At 48.1% G+C, this 27,190-nt stretch overlaps 2 protein-coding genes across 3 annotated transcripts in view; both read right to left on the minus strand.

Moving 5' to 3' along the window:
* Positions 1–8,981, minus strand: part of LOC107108661 (C-C motif chemokine 4 homolog) — a 9,516-nt gene extending 535 nt beyond the window's left edge. The window contains exons 1-3 of one of the 2 annotated variants that reach the window (XM_015409142.1): positions 8,897–8,981; positions 4,477–4,677; positions 1,696–1,810 (exon numbers count right to left, since the gene is read on the minus strand). In XM_015409142.1, the coding sequence (XP_015264628.1) occupies positions 1,696–1,810; positions 4,477–4,555 (194 nt within the window). In that variant the 5' untranslated portion in view covers positions 4,556–4,677; positions 8,897–8,981. Of the gene's footprint in view, positions 1–1,695; positions 1,811–4,476; positions 4,678–8,892 lie in introns of both variants that reach the window. The other variant, XM_015409141.1, reaches the window with a different exon arrangement.
* A 1,196-nt stretch (positions 8,982–10,177) lies between these two features.
* Positions 10,178–20,771, minus strand: LOC107108660 (C-C motif chemokine 4-like). Its single transcript, XM_015409140.1, has 4 exons — positions 20,729–20,771; positions 15,979–16,176; positions 11,811–11,925; positions 10,178–10,353 (listed from the first exon to the last, which is right to left on the minus strand). The coding sequence occupies exons 2-4, from the start codon at positions 16,052–16,054 to the stop codon at positions 10,266–10,268; spliced, it is 279 nt and encodes a 92-aa protein (XP_015264626.1). The 5' UTR covers positions 16,055–16,176; positions 20,729–20,771; the 3' UTR covers positions 10,178–10,265.
* Positions 20,772–27,190: the final 6,419 nt, after the last annotated feature.

Here is a 27,190-nt window from a genome sequence, read left to right on the forward strand (position 1 = left end):
TAGGGAAAGCTCTGGATTTTGTTCTTGTGAGTTGAACCGGCGTTGCCAGAAAACAGCCAGAGCAATTATCTGATTTTGGGCCTCCTCCTCTAAGTACCTTTGTGTCATTGTCTTAACATAGAAATCGCCTCCTTTCCCCCTAAATTTAGGGATGGTTCCAAATGCAAATCTTCCAGCTGTATATCTTTATCAACTTATAGCTCCAAAATTGCGCAGAGCCATCTCCTTGGCCAGATTTAATGTTCTTCCTTCTGCTCTTCTCTCTGGAAGATTCCAGGGGATCCCCTACTCCAGCAGGTATTGTCCTTGTAAGAAGGACTGTGTTGAAACTGTCCCCCATGTTCTCCTTCAATGTCCCTTTTATCTGGTGCCCCGCCAGGATCTTCTGTATCCTATATTAGCTCAATTTATACTGGTCTATGACCGTAATAAACTTGAATATTAGCTCAGTTCTCAGAAATTCCTGACGATTTTAAGGTTCTGTTTTTGCTTGATAATCAAGATGCAGAAATAACCGAAATAGTAGCAAGGTTTCTTCTTCTTCTTAGTGCTATGGCTATACGTTCTGATAAGTAACCATTAGGTTTTTCTGCTTTCATGCTGTTTTTCTGCACCGTAGCTCCAATTCTACCCTATATGGATTTGTATTTTCTGATCTATATTTAATCTGATCTCCTATTGTATGTATATACGTATGCCAATAAAGGCTAGTCAAATGTAATTGCCTCCTTTATACTTAGTTTTAAAAAATTGACAGTGTCTTACAAACACCCCCTTCCCCAGGTAACGGGGCTTTTAACTAACCATTTCTACATCACAGCTGCTCTTAGGAAAGCAGGCTGTGTGGGAATGTGACATTGCAACATTAAGGGGAGCAGAGCGCAGCCTTATTTTAAAAACTGTGTGGAACCCCAGTTAATGTTCTGCTTCTGGCATTTTGCAGATGAGTAATCTGTCTGCAGTGCCAAGGGACCCCTTGCATGGAAGCAGCCAAGCTTAAAGGAACAACACCCATTCATATCTGACACACACACGTACGTAAACATTTCTGTCTACACCAGCTAGATGGATCAACACATCCAAAGAGGTTTTCCAAGAAGAAACAAACAGTTTCAGTATGTCAAGACCAATGTTCCCTCTAAGCTGTAGAGTCCTGTGAGCAAAAATTCTACTTTGTGAGCTACTGGCATTAAAGTTGTGAGCAGGTGATTTGGCTACTGCATAAATTAGTGTGTTCTGGAGCCCTCCTTCCTGAGCCAAGACAAAAATCTGTGAGCCGGAGGCTAAAAAACTGTGAGCTAGCTCACACTAACTCAGCTTAGAGGGAACACTGGTCAAGACACATAAGGACTTGCAGTTGCATCTAAAAAGGCGTGTTTGTGTGTGTGTAAAGTACTATCAAGTCGCAGCTGACTTACAGCGACCCCTCGGGGGTTTTAAGGCAAGAGGCGAACGGAGATGGTTTGCTCTTACTTGCCTCTGCATAGCAACCCTGGACTATGGTCTCCCATTCAAGAACTAACAAGGGCTGGCCTTGCTTAGCTTCCAATATCTGACAAGATTGGGCTCATATGGCCCATCCAGGTTAGGGCCTAAAAGGGGGCTGGAGGTTTAGCTAAACCAGAGGGGGCACCCTCAGCATATATGACTCCCCCCTTTCTCCTTTACTAAAATAGTTATGATGATTATACTTACACAATGGCTGGGGAAGAACACCTTTCACTGGTTCTGTAGTAGTCTACCAGTAATCTGAGTGGGATTGGCTTTGACGAATATCTGAAGCAGCAGTGAGTTGGGGGGTCAGTGCTCTCTGGAAGAAATGGGGAAAAGAAAGTGAGTGGGAACAAAGAAATTCCAGCAGGGACAGTCCTGGGTTCAGATTAGCCTGTTCATGTGCATTCTCAGGGGGGGTTCCCACCTTGTGGAATGGCCTGCTTGAGGAGGTTATGAAAAACACCCCACACTTCTATGATTCCACAGAATGTGCATGACAGTAACATTCAAGAGGGCTTTTAAAAAATAAAGAGATTAGAACTGTAGTGGAATGGAACAGTCCAGGAGGGGGCACCTTTATAATGGAAGCGACTGTATGATAACCTCATAGACAGACACTAGCTCCTTTGTCAGGAATGTGATAGATTGAGTATGATTATTCTTTTAAAGTACTTGAAAGGCTGCCGTTTTGAGTAGGGTAGGGCGTAGTTCTAGTTGGTAGTGGAGGACAGGACTCGTAATAATGGACTGAAATTATGGGTGGGGAGATATCAGCAGATATTAGGAAGAACTTTTTAATAATAAGGGCAGTTCGGTGGTGGAAACGGTTTCCATGGGATGTTGTGGGTTTTCCTTCCTTGAAGGTGTTTAAGTGGAGGTTGGACAATTATTTGTCAGGGATGCTTTAGGTCATCCTGCATGGTGCAGGAAGCTGGACTGGATGGTCTTCAGGCCCCTTCCAAATTTCTGATTCTATGACCTCTCAGTAGCTTTTGAGACCATTGATGCTACAGTAGGCTGGTGTTGGATGTTGATCATGAATTCAGTTGATCACGAATTCAGTGAATCCCTTTTCCGTGGCTCAGTGGTAGAGCCACGGCTCAGTGATAAGAGCATCTGCTTGGCATGCAGAAAGTCCCAAGTTCAATCCCCAGCATCTCCAGCAGAGGTCATTTCGGGGGGGAACGTGGGGGAACGTACTTCCCCCGGGTGAGGTGCAGGGGGGCGGGGCGCATGACGAAGCCCCGCCCCCTGCTTCCGGCCACCCCGCTTCCAGCCCTCATTCAGCCAGGAGGAGGCAGGAGAAGAGGGAGGGTGCTTCCTCCCCGCCTCTCCCCACCCCTGCCTGCCTGGGGTCAGGGAGGGCCTTGGCGGGGCTTCCTCGCACTCCCGCTGGCCTTGCAGGTCCACCGCTGGGCCCCTGATGTCATGGGGTTTGGCATATGCTAATGAGTTATGCTAATGAGTTCCCCTAGCTCTTTTTCTACGAAATGACCCCTGATCTCCAGTTACAAGGACCAGGCAATAGGTGATGTGAAAGACCTCTGCCTGAGACCCTGGAAAGCTGCTCCCAGTCTGACAATATTGACTTTGATGGACCAGTGGTGTGATTCCATATAATGCAGCTTCATGTGTTCAGGGTCAACACACATAGGAATAGGCTTTATATCACAGTGCTAGTGGCATCACTGCCTCCAATGCACAGCTAATCTTCTTCGTTCTCTTGGTGGCTCTGGGCAAAAAGAGGTTTTAAAAGCATTACAAAAAGCCTGCACGTGCCCATTACAGGGTAAGGCTTCCTCTCTTACAGCACCTCCATGAGTGTTTTAATATTGTGAAGGCCTATGGCCACATGCAATAAAATGATTCTACTACTCTTATGGCATTTTCCTCTAGCCAAAAAAAAAATCAAGTCTTTCTCAAGCTTAAAAATCTATAAATAAGGAAATCCCACAATATCTCTAGATGGGTTTCACTGGAAGAGATCATCACATGACAACTCCTTTTTCTTTTCAAATGCTTACGATTTCATGTAACTTTTTGAAATATCAGTATATTTTGTCAGGGGAGGGCAGATTTTTGTGTGGCAAGAATTGGTCCTGGAAACATAGATGCATGAGACCCAATAACCCCACCCACCCCTTGGCTGAAGGTGGCAGAAAAGTGAAACAGCCATTTATAGAGCGCACACTTGTTCAATTCTCACTCCTGGCAAAGAGGTTCAGGAGGTTTTTCCCCAAAAAAACTTGCCAAACCTTTTCCCAACACTAGGACACAAACAGAAACGCATCATGTATACATCATGGAAAGTAATTCTTTGCTCATACCACTTTTCAAACCTGAGGCTGAAGACAGCTGATGGCTTTGAGAGAAGCCTCAATTCTCACTCTTGAGGGTTTTGTTTGTGCAGGAGCTTGTTTCCAGTCCAAAAGGTTTGGAGAGTTCAAAAACAATATAAAAGGCTGCTAAACCTCTTCACCAAAGACAAGACTGGGACGAGCATCCACATTCCATGGGCTTCAAACCTTCTTTCCAACTGCGCTCCATTTTGAAAAAAAGATCTGTCTCCTGCCAGGAAATTTAACTCCTTGTCTAGATCTCACCTCATCCATTCTCACGGACACTATAAAGGGACAAGAGAGCTCAGATGCAGCTCGTTCAGGTGGCAAAACCAGGGGGTCATTAAGAGCAGGGGGGTAGAAGACCCATGGAAGTTTTGACCCAAAGAGAATAAATTCTCCAGGATATTCTGCAGTTCCAGCTCTATAGAAATATACAGGAGCGTCTTTGGGGCAGCTTCTGTTGTATTTCAACAGGGCTTGCGCAGAAGAATGACGCAGGAGAGAGTGAGCCACATGAATTAATGGGAGGGTAGGGAAGCCACATGAATTTCCTGCCTCTGGCCCCAAAACATCTTGGGCCAATAGACCACCTCCTCCACCTCACTTTCATCCACTCCTGCTATGATGGAGAGCAACTGACCTGGAGGACCAGTAACATGGGCGCACACAGCAAGATGAAACAGGAGCACCATTGCACAGATGCTTGCGTAGACTTTCATGTTCCTTGTGGGTGGAAGGGAGTGACAGAAGCCAGACAGTACCAGGGTCTCTTGGGAACCACTCCAATGTCTGCCACTGGCTCCAGAAAAGCGAAACAGTGGAATTTCCAGCTGATGGAACCCTGCCGTGAGGCAAAAGAACATAAAATAAAAAGCCATTGCCCCGCAAAGCAGAGGAAGTATTTGAATCATTTTGTAGAGAGGTACATTAGCGCCTTTCACTGCAAGGGAGTGAGAAAAGATTAGTTCCCAATAGATGTTGGAGAACAGGGATGCCAGCCTCCACATGGGACCTGGGGCATCTCCCCCCAGAATTACAGCTCTTCTCCAGACTATAGAGATCAGTTCCCCTGGAGAAAATGGATGCTTTGGAGAGTGGACGCCATGGCACTGGACCCTGCTGCGGTCCCTGTCCTCCCCAGGCTCCACCCCCAAATCTCCAGGAGTTTCCCAACCTGGATCTGACAACCTTACCCCTCTCCCTCCACTGCCAGCGGGGGGCCATCTGCCCAGACAACGCTTTGCTTTTTTGGTGACACAGCATTCCGGCCCCTATACAGAATCCCCAACTTGACCACCTAGGGAAACCACCAACTGCTAAGAGAGAAACTATCATTCATATCTCATTCAGGGCAACTGAGGCTACCAGTAGGCTGAGGGGGGTTGTGTGGTCAGAGTATGAGAGGAATAGGTTTTGTTATATTAAAACCAGGGGTCATTTCCTGCGGGAGCGCACAGGAGCGGAGCTCCGGCAGTAAGGAGCCCAGGGGGTGGGCACATGCAACAAGCCCCGCCCCCTGCTCCCAGCAGCCCTCAGTCAGGCCAGGAGGCACAAGAAGCAGCCAGGTAAGTTGCAGAGTCCCCCCTGGCCAGCCTTCAGGTACAAGCTTTCCCTCCTCTGTGAGGGCAGATGTGCGTGTGTCCCTCCCCCCAATAGCTAGCAATCCAAAATAGCCCAGTGGCACCTTTAAGACCAAGTCTTATTGAGGTACAAGCTATCCCTCCCCTGCGAGGACAGATCTGCACGTTCCCCCCCCCCCAATAGCTAGCAATCCAAAACAGTCCAGTGGCACCTTTAAGACCACGTTTTATTCAGATACAAGCTCTCCCTCCTCTGCGAGGACAGATCTGCACGTTCCCCCCCCCCAAATACTTACCAACCCAAAACCTCCAAAGGGACCTAGTGGAGCCTGAGTGGTAGGTGTTGCCTTCTGACACACTTCCAGTGATGTCAGGGTATGTGTCCTATGCAAATAAGTTACACTAATGAGTTATGCTAATGAGCTCCTGCACCTCTTTTTCTACGAAATGACCCCGATTAAAACCATACATTTGTTTAAATTTAGTGTGTGAAATTTCACACCCTCTGTATTTCACTGTCTAGCTCTTTCACTCATGTCAGCCTGTTTTATCTCACCCTTCTTACAAGAAGCTCAGGAAGCTCCTGACAAGAACCCTGTAGGGTTGCCAGGTCTGGGTTGGAAAATACCTAGAGACTTTGGGGGTGGATCCAGGAGAGGGTGGGGTTTGGGGAGGGGCCTCAGCATGGTACAACGCCATAGAGGCCACCCTTCAAAGTGGCCATTTTCTCCAGGGGGGCTGATCTCTGTCAGCTGGAGATCAGTTGTAAAAGCGAGGGATCCCCAGGCCCCACCTGGAGGCTGGCAACCTAGAACCCCATGAGGTGGATTGGGCTGAGAGAGAATGCGACTGACACAAGGCCATTCGGCAAATTTCAGGTCAGAGTGGGGATTTGAACCCCAGTCGCCCAGGTTCTAGGCTGATACTCTAACCACTGTGCCACACTATCTCTCTCTCCTTTCCCTATACTGTGTAAATATACCTATCATAGTCACTAGACCCATCAATAACAAGCCAGCATTTGCCGTGTGTGCTACCCAGCCCTGAAAGAATGCACAGCTAGTGTGCCTGTTCCTTTCAAAGAGAGGGCGGACCATCGCTTCCTTGAGTGCCCCTGGGAACCGTCCCTCCATGAGGGACTTGTTGATCATCTCCCTTAGGGCACCTCAAAACCCTTTGTGGCCGGCTTTAATCAGCCAAGAAGGGCACGGATCAAAGTTGAATGTGGTTGGGCGTACAGTCTTGAGCAATCTGTCGACTTCCTCCAGGCCGCTCCTCTCTAGGTTCAGCTAACTATGTCTAACTAGCACCTAATCACTAACTATCTTCTCCTCTAAGCAAAACATTAAATCCTTAGTATGATTAGGGCGATCCCCTTCCAGCACCAGATCAGCCACTAGCGGTGATGTTGTTCCCTAGATATTCTCCAGTTCTTCTCCGATTCACCCAGTGTTTCTCCTGAGGTCACAGCTCTATAATTTAGTTCTAAACCCTATAAATTAGATTAAATTAATCAATTATGACCCATTATTGATTGAGGAAAAAATCAACAACAATAATATCACTAACCCACCCACTAATTAAGTCTAACAAACCCCCACTTTCCCACTGGGTTAATAAATAAGATGTTATTTAAAGGTTTGCCTCTGGGTGGCAGTAACAACCAGTTCCAGGCAGCAGCCTGCCAGTGAATCCATTGACTCTTCCTTGGACCAGTCAGTCCTGGGGGGTCTCAGATCTCAGGTCACTGAGTTGTTTTTCTCACCCCTCCCCAGTTGGTGTAATGGTTAAAGGGTTGGACTAGGAACTGGGTAGATCCACATTTAGATCCCCACTGAAACTCTCTGGGCCCAGGCACTTTCACTCAGCCTAACCCACCTTGCAGGGCTGTTGTGAGAATGAGATCACCTTTCTTAAAGAAAACTGCTACTTTGGAGGACTCCAGGACAGAGGTGACAAACTCATTTGTTACAAGGGCCAGATCTGACATAAATGTGACTTTGTCAGGCTGGGCCATGTGTGCCATAAAATGTAACGCCAGATACCAAAGATATAAACTTTATAAAGGATACAGGCAAACCCAATTAACATTATTTTTTTTACTCAAAATGCAAACAAAAGCAATTGATTCCTAGTAGAGAAATTTCCTGGGGAACCCACAAGAGCCCCAATAAATGTATTTAATCATATGCAAGACTAGGTTTTTTCCAAGGGATACCATAAAACAGGGAGTACCTTAGGTTTCCATACATATCAGTTGCTTGCAGGTGGGTAAGAGCCCTGGATGGGCCAATTCCGGCCCCCGGGCCTTATATTTGACACCCCTGCTCTAGGACATTCTACCCAGCTGCAGTCCCTCTGCTCTCCAAACCCCTTCCAACCCAAAATCTCCAGGAATGTCCCACCCTGGAGGTGGAAACCCTAGGCTGCATATCCAAGCTCCAACATTTACTTCATAACCTACTTGATTACCTTCTTTTGCTTCATTTATTTCCCGCTTTTCTCCCCAATGGGAACCCAAACCAGCTTACAGGATTCTTACAGGAGCCAGTTTGGTGTAGTGGTTAAGCGCACAGACTCTAATCTGGGAGAACCGGGTTTGATTCCCCACTCCTCCACTTGCACCTGGCTGGATGACCTTGGGCAAGCCATAGTTCTGATAAGAGCTGTTCTTGAAAAACAGCAGTTTCTGTCAGAGCTCTCTCAGCCCCACCTACCTCACAGGGTGTCTGTGGTGGGGAGGGGAAGGGAAAGGAGTTTGTAAGCCACTCCCTTGGGTAGTGAAGGGTGGGGTATAAATCCAATCTCCTCTTCTCCTCCTCCTCCTCTCTCTTCTATTTTATCCTCCCTGACAACAACCCGGTGAGGTAGGCTAGGCTGAGAGCGTGTGACTGGCCCAAGGCCACCCATCAAGTTCCTACAAAACTTTTAAAACTTTACTTATGAACAAAACACAAAGCCACTCATTCTTCGATGGAAGAAACACATTCTTTTACGAAAAGGTGGGAAGAGATAAAATCAGAAGCCTAACTATAGGCTTCCCATCTCTAGGCAGGCACTGCTGCTGAAAATATATCGATTTAGCAAGCGCTGTATTTTGCCAGAAATAGCGGTTCATGTAGGAACTCGGCGCCTCCGCCCCGTTACTTCCGCCAGCTCCCAGCAAACAGCGTAAAAAACGTATTGGACCCTCCTTCAATAAACCGATTCGTCCAGAAAACTGTAGTAGATTTCTCGGCAAGTATCGATTTCAGTGAAGGGGCTCCAAATCAAAGCCACACTTAACTTTTTGGACTTTGGAGGTGCGGCAGGGTCCAAGAGAAACGTCATGTCCTCTTTACCCATTAGCGTCACTAACAGTTCTGCATTATTTTTCAATTGCTGTCTAAAAATATAGGCTCCAAAGCAGGCTGGAAACTTTTAAAAACATAAAATTATATCCGATAATCTAAGAAACAACAGTTGTTTTGGCATACCCACTTTCCCGTGACCAGCAACAGAACCCGCCTCTTCGAGATATGATTCTGCCCACTAATTGCAAAACAGTTCGTAAGAGAAGAGGAGGGCGGAGAGCGGGCAGCCGCAGGCAACGGGCACCGACTCTTCCGGCGCCTCCTACTCCCGGCGGTTCGGCTGTGGGCTTTACTAGCTCGTTCTGCACAGCGGAGGACAATTGGAGAAGGGGCTCGGTGGGAAAGAAAGCCTGGAAGGCGGAAGACTGCGTAGGGAACTGGAGCAGAGGTCCATCAGTGGCTGTTAGCCACAAGGTAAAGATGGTCCCAGCTCCTGGCAACCTATCAGTTCGAAAGCAAGAAATTGCAAGTAAATAAATAGGTACTGCTTTGGTGGGAAGATAACAGCATTCTGTGCCCCTTGGCGTTTAGTCATGCCGGCCACATGACCTCGGAGAAGTCTTGGGACAGTGCTGGCTCTTCGGCTTGGAAATGGAGATGAGCAGGGCCCCCTAAAGTCAGATTTGACTAGCTCTCGAGCAAGGGAAACCTTTACCTTTTTACAGATGGAACACTGTGTCTGGAGCAGTGATGCTCTGTATTCTTGGTGCTGGGGAGGGCAACAGTGGGAGGGCTTCTAGAGTTCTGGCTCCACTGGTGGACCTCCTGATGGCACCTGGGTTTTGGCCACTGTGTGACACGGAGTGTTGGACTGGATGTGCCATTGGCCTGATCCAGCATGGCTTCTCTTCTGTTCTTATGACTGACAGCTCCTATCCTGCCCCTAGGGATGCCATCCTCCAGGTGGGAGCTGAGGATCTCCCAGAATTACAGCTCATCTCCAGACTACAGGGACCAGTTCCTTTGGATAAAAGGGATGCTTTGGTGGGTGTACCCCACTGAGGTCCCTGTCCTCCCCAGACTGGTGATGACAGAAATTTGTGCAGCAGCAGTTTGACTTTCAAACAGACATTGAGCAACACTTCTTGAGAAGAAGTTGGCGGCCGGAGGTCAAAGGGCCTCTCTTTCTAGAGAAATGGTTTCCATCTCCAAAACGGATGATAGCTTGTTCCAGTTGGCAAATGCAAGCTGCACCGTGGAACACGCCTGGCACCCTGAAGAGGGGTAATGACAGCAAGAGCGACCACAGAGGTGTTGAGGAGAGTCCATTGCTCAAGAGGGGAACAGTGAAAGCTTTTCAGTGTGCCAGAGGTAGCCCTTTTGTAATGTGCTGTCAAATACAGAATTTTCTTTTGCCTAGATTTTGGAGTGAAAAAAGGGGCAAAACTCAAAAGACAATTCAGTGAAACATCATTGTTTATTGTGGAAATAGTTGTTCTCAGGAAACCATGCACGAGCCTTTGGCCTCACTGGAAGTGGCTCCATCGCTGCTCTGGTCAGTTCTGCTCCAAGCGACTGACATGGTCTTGGACCCATCTCTCTGCGGGGTTGGCACAAATCTCCCGGCCTTTCTTGGTAATAAACCTCAAAAGAAGCCAACAAAAGGCAATATTATTTTCTTATTTTCTTTTGACACCAGCTGCACTTCAGGGAATTTCTAGCACTCTCCCCTTCCTCTGAGATCTCAGTTTCCCTGCTTTTTCCTCATCTAGTGTTACTCTCCCAGCTGCAATAAGCATGAAAGAAATGTATAATGCCAAGCACTGCATAATGACACTCCATTCACCAATCTGCTCAAAAACATAGTCCTTCTCTCTGAACCCCTGCAAATCCCAAATCCTGGCGTTAATAGCATATGCCAACAAAACCCAGCTAAGAACAGGATGCAGTGGTCTTCAAAATGAGGAATACTGTATTTTATCCTGAAATTCAACAGGCAACATAGAGGTGCCTGTGGCCATTGCACACTCTAGCAGGGAAAGCTCTAGGTTTTGTTCTTGTGAGTTGAACCAGCATTGCCAGAAAACAGCCAGAGCAATTATCTGATTTTGGGCCTCCTCCTCCAAGTACCCTTGTGTCATTGTCTTAACATAGAAATCACCTCCTTTATACTTAGTTTTAAAAAATTGATAGTGTCCTATGAACACCCCCTTCCCCAGGTAGCTGGGCTTTAACTAACCATTTCCATATCACAGCTGCTCTTAGGAAAGCAGGCTGTGTGGGAATGTGACATTGCAGCATTATGGGGAGCAGAGCGCAGCAGTATTTTAAAAACCGTGTGGGACCCCAGTTAGCAGGACCATAGCTACAGCGGGGCATCTAGGGGCTAGGCCCCCCGACTTGCTGGCAAGGCCCCCTGACTTCCCATCTAGCTCAGGGTGTCACAGCCTTCTCCCCCAGATTAAATTGATTATCCAGTGCCCCCTAAGAAAGTTAAATGCCCCCGACTTAAAAAATCCTGGCTACGGGCCTGCCAGTTAGTGTTCCGCTTCTGGCATTTTGCAGATGAGTAATCTGCCTACAGTGCCAAGGGACCCCTTGCATGGAAGCAGCCAAGGCTAAAGAAACAACACCCATTCATATCTGGCACACGCACGTACGTAAACATTTCTGTCTCCACTTCTCCAGTGAGGTAGATCAACACATCCAAAGAGGTTTTCCAAGAAGAAACAAACAGTTTCCATTGGTCAAGACACATAAGGACTTGCAGTTGCACCTTAAAAGGTGTGTTTGTGTGTGTGTAAAGTGCCATCAAGTTCCAGCTGACTTACAGCGACCCCTCAGGGTTTTTAAGGCAGGAGGTGAACGGAGATGGTTTGCCATTGCCTGCCTCTGCATAGCAGCCCTGGACTATGTTGGTGGTCTCCCATCCAAATACTAACAAGGCCTGGCCTTGCTTAGCTTCTGAGATCTGACAAGATCGGGCTCGTCTGGGCCATCCAGGTTAGGGCCTAAAAGGGCCTAAACCAGAGGGGGCACCCTCAGCATATATGACTCCCCCCTTTCTCCTTTACCAAAATAGTGATGATGATTATACTTACACAGTGGCTGGGGAAGAACACCTTTCGCTGGTTCTGTAGTAGTTTCCCAGTAAATTGAATGGGATTTTCTTTGACGAATAGCTGAAGCAGCAGGAAATTGGGGGGTCAGCTCCCTCTGAAAGAAATGGGGAAAACAAAATGTGGGAACAAAGAAACTCCTGCAGGGACAGTCCTGGGTTCAGATTAGTCTGTTCATGTGCATTCTCAGTGGTGGTTCCCACCTTGTGGAATGGCCTGCTTGAGGAGGTTATGAAAAAAACCCCACACTTCTATGATTCCACAGAATGTGTGCATGACAGCAGGGCTGTTTTTGGGCTGGAACACCACGGATGTAGGCTGGTGCCACGGGGAGAGGCAGGCTCAGAAGCCAGCCGGAACACTGTCCCGGGGCGTTCGCCCCAAAAATAGCCCTGGAGAAAACATTTTCATGTCTAATAAAATCACAACATCATCTCTTTACACGTGAAAAGGCTTCCAGCCTCTCTCTGCTGAACGGCCAGATGACAGGGAACCCCAAAAGGAGCAGAAAGGTGTTCCGGGCATGCCCCCCCCCCCCCAATGCCAGCAAGCTGCCTTTGGGTCTTCCAGGGGGAAGCACATCTCCTGCTGTGGGTGCCACCATCTGAAAAGAATAAGTGTGTTTCAACTAATTCATGGCAACCCCAGGAGGACTGTGGGTTTCTCAAGGCGAGAGATGAGCAGAGGGGGTTTGTTGTTGCCTGCCAGTTTTCCTTGGTGGCCCTCCCGTCCAAGTACGTCTTACTAGCCATAAAAGTTCTCGGGAGAGCAAAAAGACGTGGCCCCCCGGGCATGCTCCGAAGCCTGGCAACTCTGCCAGCCGCTGAGCTCCTCCTCTCTGGGTGGGAGAAACAACTAGAGTGGGCAACTGAGATCCTGCCGGCGAAGTGCTTCCAGCCAGAAGGCACAGAAATATGAATGAGTTGTTATTACTGTCTCTCTGTTAAGGCCCCCCCCACCCCCCGCCCTGGACTTTCCCTCTCCTCCAGCTACAGGGGGCTGGGCCTGCCGTCTGCAACTCCCTACCTCTCCGTCTGGAAACTTTATGACATTTGTCAGGTGGAGCTGCAGAGAGGTAGGAGAGGGCCCTGGGTAGAGAGAAGCCCACGAAGCTAAGCTGGGAAGGCAGGGCTCTCGAAGGAAAGGACGCCCGGAGGCAAAGGGGAAGCCTCCCTTGGGCCTCGGGCACTTCGTCCCACGGGGCTGAAAGGTAAGCTCCTTCAGAAGCTGTTCCCTCTGCTCCCCCGCACGTATCCAGCCAAAGCCCCCCGTGGAGCACAGAAAAGGCTCCTAATGCCACCAGGAGAGACGGCACCGGAGGCTCCCCGGCAGCAGCAGCTCCGACCAGTTTGCCCAGCTCTGTCGGGCGAAACCTATGCCTACCCACACCGCCCAGCTCCAAAGCACTCCTGGATGCACGAGGCAGTGCTCCGGCCCCAAGTGACTTCCCTGGAGGGAGAGGACCCCGCGCCCCAGGATTGGGCCCTTGCTGGTAAACACCCCCCTTCAGCATCAGGGAAGAAAATCCCAGTGAGCAAAGTTGCCCTCCACTTCCCACCCCCTGCTGCTCCGGCTGTGGCCTGGCCCCCTCCAGCCGGCACCGCTGCTGCCTACCGAGTAGCAACAGGTCCCAGGTCCTTGCCTGCCACTCCCCTCCTCCATGCCCTGAAAGTTGGTGCTGCCGCTGCTGCCACACAGGGACCCCCCAAGGCAGAGTGGGCCAGGCCGGGGCTGAGTGGCAGGTGTGTTCCACACGCCGGGGACTGGAGCCGGGCCAGGTGAGCCGTGGAGAGCCACCACAGCCCAGCGGGGCGTGCGCATCGCTCCATCCACCAGTCCCTGCTGCCGCCTGCTCTCTTTCTCTCCCTACCCTCCCTCCGTCCTTCACCGGGTGCCACGGCCACTCTTGCCAGGCTCTTTTATAGTCCCCGCCGGCTGGGAGGCACCCCCTGCTGCTGCTGTGTGTGCCTCTGGTGGGCCTCTTGCCACCACCAAACAGAGCGCAACTGGGCCTCGTCATGAATGCAGACTTGTGCCACAGGGAGGGGCGGGCTTGGAAGGCAGCCAGAACGCCATTCTGGAGCATTCCGGCCCAAAAATGGCCCTGGGTGGGGAGATATCACCAGATATTAGGAATAACTTTTTAATAATAAGTGCAGTTCAGTGGTGGAAAGGTTGCCATGAGATTTTGTGGGTTCTCCTTCCTTGAAGGTGTTTAAGTGGTTGGACAATTATTTGTCAGGGATGTTTTAGGTCAGGGGTGGCCAAACTGCAGTTTGGGAGCCGTATGTGGTTCTTTCACACAGTCTAATTTAATGTTAATAAAAAGCAAATTTGCATATTTTCCAATTAAAATATGTGTGTGTGATATTTGTTCATGCCTTGCGGCTCTCAAACGTCTGACGTTTATTCTGTGTGGCTGTTACTGTAAGCAAGTTTGGCCACCACTGCTTTAGGTCATCCTTCATGGTGCAGGGGGTTGGACAGATGGTCTTCAGGCCCCTTCCAATTTTTTTATTCTATGACCTCTCAGTAGCTTTTGAGACCGTTGGTGCTACAGTGGGTTGGTGTTGGATGTTGATCATGAATTCAGTTGATCATGAATTCAGTGAATCCCTTTTCCGTGGCTCAGTGGTAGAGCCACGGCTCAGTGATAGAGCATCTGCTTGGCATGCAGAAAGTCCCAAGTTCAATCCCCAGCATCTCCAGTTACAAGGACCAGGCAGTAGGTGATGTGAAAGACCTCTGCCTGCTGGAAAGCTGCTCCCAGTCTGACAATGTTGACTTTGATGGACCAGTGGTCTGATTCCATATAATGCAGCTTCATGTGTTCATGTGTTCAGGGTCAGTACACATAGGAATAGGCTTCATATCACAGTGCTATCACAGTGGCATCACTGCCTCCAACACACAGCTAATCTTCTTTGTTCTCTTGGTGGCTCTGGGCAAAAAGAGCTGGCAGGTTTTAAAAGCATTACAAAAAGCCCGTGAACATTTAAGGCACATGCACATGCCCATTACAGGATAAGGCTTCCTCTTTTATGGCACCTGCCTCTACCTGAAAAAAAATAGAGCCTTTCTCAAGTTTGAAAGTTATTCTCTTAAAAATCTGCACATAAGGAAACCCCACAATATCTCTAGATGAGTTTCACTGGAAGAGATCATCACATGACAACTCCTTTGTCTCTTTCTTTTCAAATATTTCATCAGGGGAAGGCAGGTTTTTGTGTGGCAAGAATTGGTCCTGGAAACATAGATGCATGAGACCCAATAAGTTTCCCCCCCCTCGGCTGAAGGTGGCAGAAAAGTGAGACAGCCATTTATAGAGTGCCCACTCATTCTATTCTCACTTCTGGCAAAGAGGTTCAGGAGGTTTTATCCCCAAAAAACTTGCCGAACCTTTTCCCAACAGTATGACACACACAAAAAGGCATCATGTATGCATCATGGAAAGTCATTCTTTTTGCTCATACCACTTTTCAAATCTGAGGCTGAAGACAGCTGATAGCTTTTAAGACAGCTGAAATTACTTTGAGAGAAGCCTCAATTCTCACTCTTGAGGGTTTTGTTTGTGCAGGAGCTTGTTTCCGGTCCAAGAGGTTTGGAGAGTTTAAAAACAATATAAAAGGCTGCCAAACCTCTTCACCAAAGCCAAGACTGGGACAAGCATCCACATTCCATGGGCATCAAACCTTCTTTCCAACTGTGCTCCATTTTGAAAAAAAGATCTGTCTCCTGCAGGGAAATTACTTGTTTGACTCCAAGCCTTGAGCATGTCTAGATCTCGCCTCATTCATTCCCACGGACAGTAGAAAGGGACAGGAGAGCTCAGAAGCAGCTCGTTCAGGTGGCAAAACCAGGGGGCCAATTAAGAGCAGCAGGGTGCCCACAGAGCACAAATTCTCCAGGATATTCTGCAGTTCCAGCTCTATGGAAATGTACAGGAGCGTCTTTGGGGCAGCTTCTGTTGTATTTCAACAGGGCTTGTGCAGAAGAATGACCCGGGAGAGAGGGAGCCACATGAATTAACGGGAGGGTAGGAGGAAAGCCACGTGAATTTCCTGCCTCTGGACTCAAAACATCTTGGGCCAGGAGACCACCTCCTCCACCTCACTTTCATCCACTCCTGCTATGATGGAGAGCAACTGACCTGGACCAATAATATGGGCGCATACAGCAAGATGAAACAGGAGCACCATTGCACAGATGCTTGCGTAGACTTTCATGTTCCTTGTGGGTGGAAGGGAGTGACAGAAGCCAGACAGTACCAGGGTCTCTTGGGAACCACTCCAATGTCTGCCACCGGCTCCAGAAAAGCGAATCAGCGGAATTTCCAGCTGATGGCACCCTGAAGTGAGGCAAAAGAACATAAAATAAAAAGTCATTGCCCCGCAAAGCAGAGGAAGTGTTTGACTCATTTTGTAGAGGGATACATTAGCGCCTTTCACTGCAAGGGAGTGAGAAAAGATTAGTTCCCAATAGATGTTGGAGAACAGGGATGCCAGCCTCCACATGGGACCTGGGACATCCCCCCCCCAGAATTACAGCTCATCTCCAGACTATAGAGATCAGTTCTCCTGGAGAAAATGGCTGCTTTGGAGGGTGGACTCTATGGCATTGTACCCCGCTGAGGTCCCTGTCCTCCCCAGGCTCCATCCCCAAATCTCCAGCAGTTTCCCAACCTGGATCTGGCAACCTTACCCCTCTCCCTCCACTGCCAGAGGGGGACCATCTGCCCAGACAACACTTTGTTTCTTTGGTGACACAGCATTCCGGCCCCTATACAGAATCCCCAACTTGACTATCTAGGGAAAGCACCAACTGCTAAGTGAAAAACTGTCATTCATATCTCATGAGAAGTATGAGAAGAATAGGTATTGTTATATTAAAACCATACATCTGTTTAAATTGAGTGTGTGAAATTTCACACCCTCTGTATTTCACTGTCTGGTTCTTTCACTCATGTCAGCCTGTTTTATCTCACCCTTCTTACAAGAAGCTCAGGAAGGCACAAATGACTCTTCCTTATCCCCTGACAAGAACCCCGTGAGGTGGATTGGGCTGAGAGAGAATGCGACTGACCCAAGGCCATTCGGCAAATTTCAGGTCAGAGTGGGGAGTTGAACCCCAGTCACCCAGGTTCTAGGCTGACACTCTAACCACTACGTCACACTGTCTCTCTCTCTCATTTCCCTATACTTTGTAAATATACCTGTCATAGTCACTAGACCCATCAGTAACAAGCCAGCATTTGCCCTGTGTGCTACCCGGCCCTGAAAGAATGCTCAGCTAGTGTGCCAGTTCCTTTCAAAGGCACCAGTCTGATTAAAAAGACCTTTGAAAATCCCACAGTTGTCACTGACCCAAGACTAATGGGGGCCAGAGAAATCCTGTCAGGAAAATTCAGATATTCACGTAGGCAACCTAATCTCACTTGCACATTTTATGAGTGGAAAAAAAAACAAAATACTGGGAGGGCAGAGCAGCAGGTCTTATTCCTTCACCTCCAAGATTTTTCTGTATTTTCCTACGGAGGATCAGTTCAGACAAGCAAAAACTTTAAAGATTAATTCCAAAAAGAAGGAGGAGGGGGAATGAAAGAAGAAGGGACTGGATTTATACCCTGCCCTTCACTCAGAGTCTCAGAGTCGCTTACCTACCCCTCCTCACAACCTGCGAGGTAGGTGGGGTTGAGAGAGCTCTTTCCAGAACTGTCCTTGAGAGAACAGCTGTGACAAAACTATGGCTTGCCCAAGGTCATACAGCAGCTGCAAGTGGAGGAGTGGGGAATCAAACCCGGTTTTCCCAAATTAGAGTCCACGCACTTAACCACTACACCAAACTGTGTTTGTGTGTGAAAGCAAACAAAGCACTGAAGTCTGCTTCCATCTTATGCTGAAGTATTAACTAGAAGAGTGTTGCATTCAAAAGGTCCATAATAAACAGTTTTATTGGAAATGGCCTAACTTTATCCCTTGAGGCAAAGGAACTTTACTGGTAAATTAACTGAACAGATCCTCCAAGGGAAGCCCTGGGCCAAAAGGGCTTGCTGCCAAGGAAACTGGTGATCTTGTTTCGTATATTGACACAAATGAGAGGACTCCTCCAAAGTTTTAAATCTTAGCTGAGCTATCATGTGACCCTGGCTTTGAGTAAAGAGTCAAGAAAAAGTTTATTCAGGAACTAAGATACTTGATAGCAGGGCTTTTTTTGTAGAAAAAGCCCAGCAGGAACTCATTAGCATAATAGGCCACACCCAACAGCAGGTACTCATTAACATATTAGGCCACACACCCCTGCCTTCCCTTGGCTTGCCCGGAAGCCCTGTGGCTGTGGGGAGCCCGGGCAAGCCAGCCCTTCGACAGGCCAGGGAAGGCATGGGGAGGCATTTAAATGCCTCCCCAATCCTTCCAGGGGGCCCCCTGGCCTGCCCGCCTCGGAGTTGCTGGGGGGGTGTCACTCTCTAGGCCTTCCCTCTGTAGCCAGGCACACAGAGGTTTTGGCTGTAGTGGGCGTGGCCAACTCTGAAGCCAGCCGGAACTCCATTCCCGTACATTCCTGCCCCAAAATAGCCCTGCTTGATAGTAAAGAGGAGAGACAGAGATAGGGTTCAAGCCAAGCTACATTGCTAGCTGAGAGAGAAACAGAGGTCATTTCGGGGGGGGGCTCGCGGGGAATCGCAGTTCCCCCGGGTGAGGTGCGAGGGGGCGGGGCACACGACGAAGCCCCACCCCCTGCTTCCAGCTGCCCCGCTTCTGGCCCTCATTCAGCCAGGAGGAGGCAGGAGAAGAGGGAGGGTAAGTTGCTTCCTCCCCGCCTCTCCCCACCCCTGCCTGCCTGGGGCTAGGGAGGGCCTTGGCGGGGCTTCCTCGCACTCCCGCCGGCCTTACCGGTCCACCGCCGGGCCCCTGATGTCAGGGGGTGTGGCATATGCTAATGAGTTATGCTAATGAGTTCCCCTAGCTCTTTTTCTACGAAACTACCCCTGGAGAGAAATAAAGTTCAGTTGTGTGGAACTTCCAAGGAGGAGGATATAGACTGGGGTTACTAACTCTGGGTTCAGAAATACCTGGAGATTTGGAGGGAGGGAAGGGACCTTGGTAGGATACAATGCTGTGCAGTCCACCCTCCAAAGCAGCCATTTTCTCCAGGAGAAGTGGAATAAATGTTTTCACTAAATAATAAATGAGCAATTTAGGTAGTCTGGAGATCAGTTGTAATTGCAGGAGATCCGCAACCACCACCTGGAGTTGGCAACCCTAACACAGACCCAAGAGCAGCAATCCAGAGAAAGACAAGGAATGACACTTATCAAAGGAAGAAAGTGCCAGTTTTACTTTCCTATCTGACTAGCTCTTCCTTTGCCACTCCCTGGGGTGGTCTTCTCTTCTTTTTGTATACCAAACATTGCTTACATTAACAGGAAAACATACAAGGATATTAATTTACTGCCACTGAGTTGTTTTTCTCTCCCCCCCAGTTGGTGTAATGGTTAAAGGGTTGGACTAGGAACCGGGTAGATCCACATTCAGATCCCTCCCCACTGAAACTCTCTGGGCCCAGGCACTTTCACTCAGCCTAACCCACCTTGCAGGGCTGTTGTGAGAATGAGATCGCCTTCCTTGAAGAAAAATGCTACCTTAGAGGACTCCAGGACAGAGGTGTCAAACTCATTTGTTACAAAGGCCAGATCTGACATAAATGTGACTTTGTCAGGCCGGGCCATGTATGCCATAAAATGTAATGCCAGATACCAAAGATGTAAACTTTATAAAGGATACAGGCAAACCCAATTAACATTATTTTTTTTTACTCAAAATGCAAACAAAAGCAATTGATTCCTAATAGAGAAAGCAACTGATTTCCTGGGGAACCCACAAGAGCCCCAATAAATGTATTTAATCATATGCAAGACTAGGTTTTTTCCAAGGGATACCATAAAACGGGGATTACCTTACGTTTCTGTACATATCAGTTGCTTGCGGGCCGGGTAAGAGCCCTGGATGGGCCAGTTCCAGCCCCCAGTCTTACGTTTGACACCCCTGCTCTAGGACATTCTACCCAGCTGCAGTCCCTCTGCTCTCCAAATCCCTCCCTCCCCAAAATCTCCAGGAATGTCCCACCCTGGAGGTGGAAACCCTAGGCTGCATATACGAGCTCCGACATTTACTTCATAACCTACTGATTGCCTTCTTTTCTTCAATTCCCGCTTTTCTCCCCAGTGGGAACCCAAAGCAGGTTACAGGGTTATTCTCTCTTCCATTTTATCCTCCCTGACAACAACCCAGTGAGGTAGGTTAGGCTGAGAGAGGGTGACCGGCCCAAGGTCACCCAGCAAGTTCCTACAAAACTTTTAAAACTTTACTTATGAACAAAACACAAAGCTACCCATTCTTCGATGGAAAAATCACATTCTTTTACGAAAAGGTGGGAAGAGATCAAATCAGAAGCCTAACTATAGGCTTCCCATCTCTAGGCAGGTACTGCTGCTGAAAATGTATCACATCAATTTAGCAAGCCCTGTATTTTGCCAGAAATAGCAGTTCATGTAGGAACACGGCGCCTCCGCCCCGTTACTTCCGCCAGCTCCCAGCAAACAGCGTAAAAAACGTATTGGACCCTCCTTCAATAAACCGATTCGTCCAGAAAACTGTAGTAGATTTCTCGGCAAGTATCGATTTCAGTGAAGGGGCTCCAAATCAAAGCCACACTTAAATTTTTTGGAGCTACGGCAGGGTCCAAGAGAAACGTCATGTCCTCTTTACCCATTAGCGTCACTAACAGTTCTGCATTATTTTTCAACTGCTGTCTAAAAATATAGCCTCCAAAGCAGGCTGGAAACTTTTTAAAATGTCAAATTATCTGCGATAATCTAAGAAACAACAGTTGTTTTGGCATACCCACTTTCCCGTGACCAGCAACAGAAGCTGTCTCTTCGAGATAGGATTCTGCCCACTAATTGCAAAACAATTTGTAAGAGAAGAGGAGGGCGGAGATCGGGCAGCCGCAGGCAGCGGGCACCGACTCTTCCGGCGCCTCCTACTTCTGGCAGTTCAGCTGTGGGGTTTCTTAGCTGCAATCACACCCACTTAATAATCCACTTTTAGTCCACTTTCAGTGTACTTTCCAACTGGACTTTTACTGTGTGAACTGGCAAAATCCAGTTTGAAAGTGCATTGAAAGTGGATTGAAAGTGGATTATTGAGTGGGTATGATCGCAGCCTCATTCAGCACAGGGGAGGACAGTTGGAGAAGGGGCTCGGTGGGAAAGAAAGCCTGGAAGGCGGAACACTGTGTAGTGAACTGGAGCAGATGTCCACAAGGTATAGAGATGACCGCAGCTCCTGCTAACTTAGCAGTTTGAAAGCAAGACATTTAAAGTAAATAAAGAGGTTCCATGCACCTTGGCGTTTAGTCATGCCGGCCACATGACCAAGGAGAAGTCTTCGGACAGCGTTGGCTGTTTGGCTTGGAAATGGAGATGAGCAGGGCCCCCTAGAGTCAGATTCGACTACCTTTTGAGCAAGGGAAACCTTTACCTTTTTATAGATGGAACACTGTGTCTGGAGCAGTGATGCTCTGTATTCTTGGTGCTGGGGGGAGCAACAGTGGGAGGGCTTCTAGAGTTCTGGCTCCACTGGTGGACCTCCTGATGGCACCTGGGTTTTGGCCACTGTGTGACACAGAGTGTTGGACTGGATGGGCCGTTGCCCTGATCCAGCACGGTTTCTCTTATGTTCTTATGACTGACAGCTCCTATCCTGCCTCTAGGATGCCATCCTCCAGGTGGGAGCTGGGGATCCCCCAGAATTACAGCTCATCTCCAGACTACAGGGACCAGTTCCTTTAGATAAAAGGGATGCTTTGGTGGGTGTACCCCGCTGAGGCCCCTGTCCTCCCCAGGCTCCATCCCCAAAACTCCAGGAGTTTCCCAACCTGGATTTGGCCACCGTTCCCCACCCCCCCATCCCCTGATGGTGGCCAGGGGGACCTGGCAACCCCACCCTACAGCTATATTGCACCCTTTTAGGCACAGCTGTTGGTGTAGCCCTGCCTAAGAGGAATGAAGGTCACAAGGAGAGGCCCTGCCAACTGTTCCATTGATAAAAGAAGCTTGTTTGGTGGGTACAGGAGGCAGGGCCTTTTCAGTGGCAGCCTCATCATTTTGGAACAAGCTGCCCAGGGAGTTGCATCTGGCTTCCTCACTTTCAATCTTTAGGAGGCAGTTGAAGATGGTTTTATTTAGGACCACATTTGATTAAGTTACTAGCAGTCCAAAACTGTGGCTTTTAACATTTTGGTTTTTATGTATTTCATTTATATTGCAGGCCACTTTGAGCTCTGGTAAAGAAGAAATGGCAAAAGGTCGTCCTTTTGGTGCTGGGAGAGGGAGGAGTTTTGTTGAGGCCTGTAGTAAGTTTTGTTGAGGGCTGTAGTATGTATACCAGTCCCAATGGGCTATTGGGGCCCACACCTCCAGCTTGGGTCTCTCTCATGGCAATTCCCCAGCTGCCCCAGAGGTAGGATCACCTTTTCAGAAAGACTGTAGCAAAGCCAACGTGGCACCCATATGGATGCCATTTTCCCTGCCCCAGTCCCTGCCATCTCCTTGCCACCAGAGGGTTTTTTCCTTACTTTAAATCAGCAGTTGACATACAGTGTGTGAACTAGACTGGTATAAGGTTACAGAAGGCTGACTAAATCCCCAGCTTCCAATTTTAAAAAGGACTAAGTCTCTAGCACCTTTTGTTGTGGAGATATGCCTTTCCATTTCTATCTCTGCAACAAAAAGGGCTAGGAACTTTTAAAAATGAAAGATGGGGATTCAGAGAACCAAATAAACAGATTGCTATAATATTATAACACTATCACAATGTCCAGTTTTTTAAAAAAATCAACGGGGGGATGGGTGATGCATAGGGTTGTCAACCGCCAGGTGAGACTTGGAGATCTCTCAGTATTACAGCTGATTTCCAGATGACAGATATCAGTTCCCGTGGAGGAAAAGGCAACATCCAAGACTGCCACTGAGGATCCCGCCTCTTGCCAAACCTTATCCTCCCCAGGTTTTACCCCCCAAATCTCCAGGAATTTTCCAGCCCAAAGCTGGCAACCTTAGTGCTGCTGGAGACTGAGGCAGGGAAACCTGGCACATCTTCACCACATTACTGCTATACTCTGTCATCAACAGGAAAACACACAAAGTTGTCACCATGTAGAAAACACCTTTATCTCCACAGGTTTGATTTCTGTATGATTCAGCTGGTGTAAAAGGCATAGGAGGAAGGCCTGGGAGAAAAGGTGGCAGGAGCCCTATGCTGAAGCATGACTTTGGGGCCCTGGTGGCTACGATTCCCATGAGTCTGCCCTCACACATTGTGTTTCGTGCTCCAAACCCTAGATTGTCTTGTGGACATTTCTTCGCCTTGCAAAGTGTTTCCTAACATTAAAACCCAAGGCAGGAAATCTTGCTACCATCTGGAGCAAAAGAGATAAATTAAGACATGTTGCTTTACGTACAGATGTTGAGCAACACTTCTTGAGAAGAAGTTGGGTCAAACGGCCTCTCTTTCTAGAGAAATTGTCTCCATCTCCAAATGACGGATGATAGCCTGAAAGCTTTTCTTTGTTCCAGTTGGCAAACTACTGCAAGTTGAGGGGGGGGGGGGAACAGGTTGAAACTGAAGCTGTGCTGTTTTCTTGTATTTTAATTAGCTTTCTGGTTAATTGCCGATCACCTTTGCCCTGCATTCAGACTTCCACAAAATATTCCAGGAAAGAATTGCCAAGAACACCCAACCCAACATGACCGATTCAAAGGTGTGTTAGGCCCAGGTCATTTATATATCACCATTATTTTAAAATGTGTATCCCCCCCCATTCCCAAAATAAGCATCCAAGCCAGCAAACAAGAAAAAATATAATACATTAAAAGAAAAAAGAAAATGTCTCACACTAGATGAAAATATAAATGTTTTTGGTCTTAAAGGTGCCGCTGGACTCAAACTTTGTTCAAAGTTTTATTTCAGTAGGAGCTTCTGTGAGTCACAGCGACAAATAAAAAGACCAAAGCCATGTTAACTATAGATAGTATAAAAACAAACAGTTCACAGCACCAGTAAAACATTGGCCCCATAGTATCATATTATGAAGGTTGAAAGGAAACAGTAGTCATCTTCATTTTCCATTTCTTTTTATCTTTTTCTCACTTGTTTCTTTTAAAGAAACAATCTAGCTCCCTATTGAGCCTCGTATTCTAAAGTGCACAGAAAATCATTTCATGTTGCACAAGATGTATCCAGCTGTGCATAAACTGTAGATCAGTTCTTCTTAACGTGGTGACCTTGGGCACCAAGATGCCCACTGACACCTTTCCTTTTTGTTGTTGTTCAGTCGCAGTCGAGTCCCGGAGTCTGACTCTTTGTGACCCCATGGACCATATCACGCCAGGCCCCCCTGTCTTCTGTCGTGCTCCGGAGTTTGCTTAATTTCATGTTCGTTGCATCGATAACACTGTCTAACCATCTCATCCTTTGCCGTCCTCTTCTTCTTTGACCTTCAGTCTTTCCCAGCATCAGGGTCTTCTCCAGTGGGTGATCCCTTCTCATTTGGTGGCCAAGTGTTTTGAGAAAGTGGGCAGGGTCAGATACAGCTTTTGCCTAGCAAGGCCTCTGACTGGCCACTGGAGATTTGATTGGCTGTACAGATTTATAAAAATGCTGCTTTGGCAGCAGCTCCCACCACAACACAAGGGTCTTCACTGTGTGACTGAAGGTAAGCTGTGGCAGCCATTTTGGGTCCACCTCCAGCAGCAGCCATTTTGTGGTTGTGGCCAGGATTCCAAAGGTGCCCATAGGCTCAAAAGGTTGGGGACCCCTGTTGTAGATTATTACTGCTGTGCTTTGCTGTCTGGAGAGTGGCTTGTTCACATTAGTAGAGGTTTGGTTAATGTTAGTAGAGATTTGGTTAATATTAACCAAACACTGCTGGAAATGGAAATATCACCTTACATCAAAACAACAGCAAAAAAGCCCCACTGTGGAAGTCTACAAGTTTAGATTTTGAAAAATAACCACCACCATCTTAAATGACTGGGGGGGGGGCACATAAGTAATGCACCTCATCTAATTGTAGCCCTACCTGAGTCTGTAGAACTAGGATGATCCTTAAAATATTTAAATATACCAATGCTATCTTGGAATTAGGCAGGATCTATGTCAGTTATGCCTTAGGAGGAGGAGGAGAGGAGATTGGATTTATACCCCGCCCTTTACTACCCAAAGGTGTCTCAGAGCGGCTTACAAACTCCTTTCCCTTCCCCTCCCCACAACAGAGAGACACCTAGGCTTCCCAAGTCCCCCCGGGGGGCACGGAAATCCCCTCCCCAGAGGCCCGTTCCCCGCCGCCGGTGGATCGGGCCCCGGGGGGACCCCCACCCCAGTGTGCGCGTCACCAGGAAGTGACGTTATGACGCCAGTCACGCTGGGGGCGTGTTAAGTCCGATGCTTAACAAAATAGTCAGAGAGTGATTTCAGCAAAACTCAGGTTTATTTCAGCTCGACGATCACTTCTCTAACACGGTACAACTTCTGATAGCCCGAACAGCTTTTCCATTGCAGCTGCTCGGTATTTAAACATTCCGGGCTAATGTAGCCACTCCTACTATACAGTTATCAACCTATCAGGTTGAGCGCATAAAGGACCAATCAGAGTCTTTCCCGCTTATATACATTTGAACCTGATTGGACGCATTAGTCTTGAACTTCAATCCCTGTTCAAGACGAAGCTTCCTTATGAGATGTTTCACATTACATCTTAACGTATTCATGGCAGCTTCTGAATACATTACAGGGCGGGGCCACGGTCATCCAAGGGAAAACTCTATGGTTTTCCCTCGGATCGTCGTGGCCCCGCCCCCAGCGTGCCCGGCGTCATAACGTCACTTCCTGGTGATGTGTGTGCGGTGCGCGCGCACAAAGCGTGCGCTCCAGCCACGAACCAGGAGTCCCCTGGTAAGTACATTTTTCGACTTGGCAATCCTAGAGACACCCTGTGAGGTAGGTGGGGCTAAGAGAGCTCTTGACAGAAACTGCTCTTTTTTCGAGAACAGCTCTTATCAGAACTACGGCTTGTCCAAGGTCATCCAGTCAGGTGCAAGTGGAGGAGTGGGGAATCAAACCCGGTTCTCCCAGATTAGAGTCTGCGCACTTAACCACTACACCAAACTTAAACCACAAGAAACTGCAGTTATACTGTGGTTGATCTGTAGGCTGTGGGAAGGTGTGTTAATAGGGGTTCCGAGCTGCAGTGAAGTCACACAGGGCAAATCATAGTCTTACTGTTGCCCCCCCCCCCACATGCTGACAGTAGATAATATGTGATATTTAAGTGCCTTGAATATTAACACAGATGCATTGCATAGTTTTATACAATAAATGAGTTGGCCTGGCCTGGATGGCCCATGCTAGCCCAGTCGCATCAGATCTCGGAAGCTAAGCAGGGCCAGCCCTGGTTAGCATTTGGAAGAGAGACCAGACCACCAAGGAAGTCCAGGGTAGATACGGAGAGCCAGGCAATGGCAAACCACTTCTGCACATCTCTTGCCTTGAAAACCCTACGGGGTTTGCCATAATTTGACTGCAACTTGATGGCACTTTGCACTACCACCATAGTTTTATATGTGTCAGGTCCCCAGCCAAGTCATTCCCCACACCCACTATTGGCAGTGAAATGCTTTATTAGGTAACTAACTAGGAATGCTGAGTCACTAGATAAGCAAACAGGATTCCTATTTGACTCTTTAAGCCATGGACCAGCAGATCAAAAGGCAAAACCTTGTTTGTCCATTATATTTAGGCAATAAGAACTAATATATTGGGGACTTCTGCCATCAGCATGCATCCCCTTTCCCCTATCTGCACCCATCTGTGGTGTATGACTGTATATTCATGCACAGAAGATACCACCACTTAGAGTTGCCAACTCTGAGTTGGGAAATTCCTGGGGATTTGAGGGTGGAGCTGGGGAAGGCAGGGTTTAGAGAGGGGATGGACCCTAATGGGGGTGTAACACCTTAATGGGGTGTAATGCCACAGAGTCTGCCCTCCAAAGCAGCCATTTTCTCCAGGGGAACTGATCTCTATCATCTGGAGATCAGTTGTAATTCCAATAGCTCTTCAGGCCTTACCAGGAGGTTGGGGATTCTACCATCATTGGGCTGGGAGGGTAGGAATAGGCAGTCTTGTTTCTTCCAGCCCCATGGGCAATGCTCCCTCTAAGCTGTGGAGTCTTGTGAGCAAAAATTCTACTTTGTGAGCAGTGTTCCCTCTAAGCTGAGTTAGTGTGAGCTAGCTCACAGTTTT

Source organism: Gekko japonicus, unplaced genomic scaffold (assembly GCF_001447785.1).
Source record: "Gekko japonicus isolate JY-2015 unplaced genomic scaffold, Gekko_japonicus_V1.1 scaffold98, whole genome shotgun sequence".
Taxonomy (NCBI): Eukaryota; Metazoa; Chordata; class Lepidosauria; order Squamata; family Gekkonidae; genus Gekko; species Gekko japonicus.

Excerpts from the sequence above, each read along its gene's own strand:
- LOC107108660 (XM_015409140.1), bottom strand. The coding sequence starts at position 16,054 with ATGAAAGTCTACGCAAGCATCTGTGCAATGGTGCTCCTGTTTCATCTT. Across the intron at positions 11,926-15,978 it reads CGCCCATATTATTGGTCCAG|AGGGAGCTGACCCCCCAATT; the intron begins GTCAGTTGCTCT and ends CATTTCTTTCAG. Across the intron at positions 10,354-11,810 it reads TGTTCTTCCCCAGCCACTGT|GTTTATTACCAAGAAAGGCC; the intron begins GTAAGTATAATC and ends GCTTCTTTTGAG.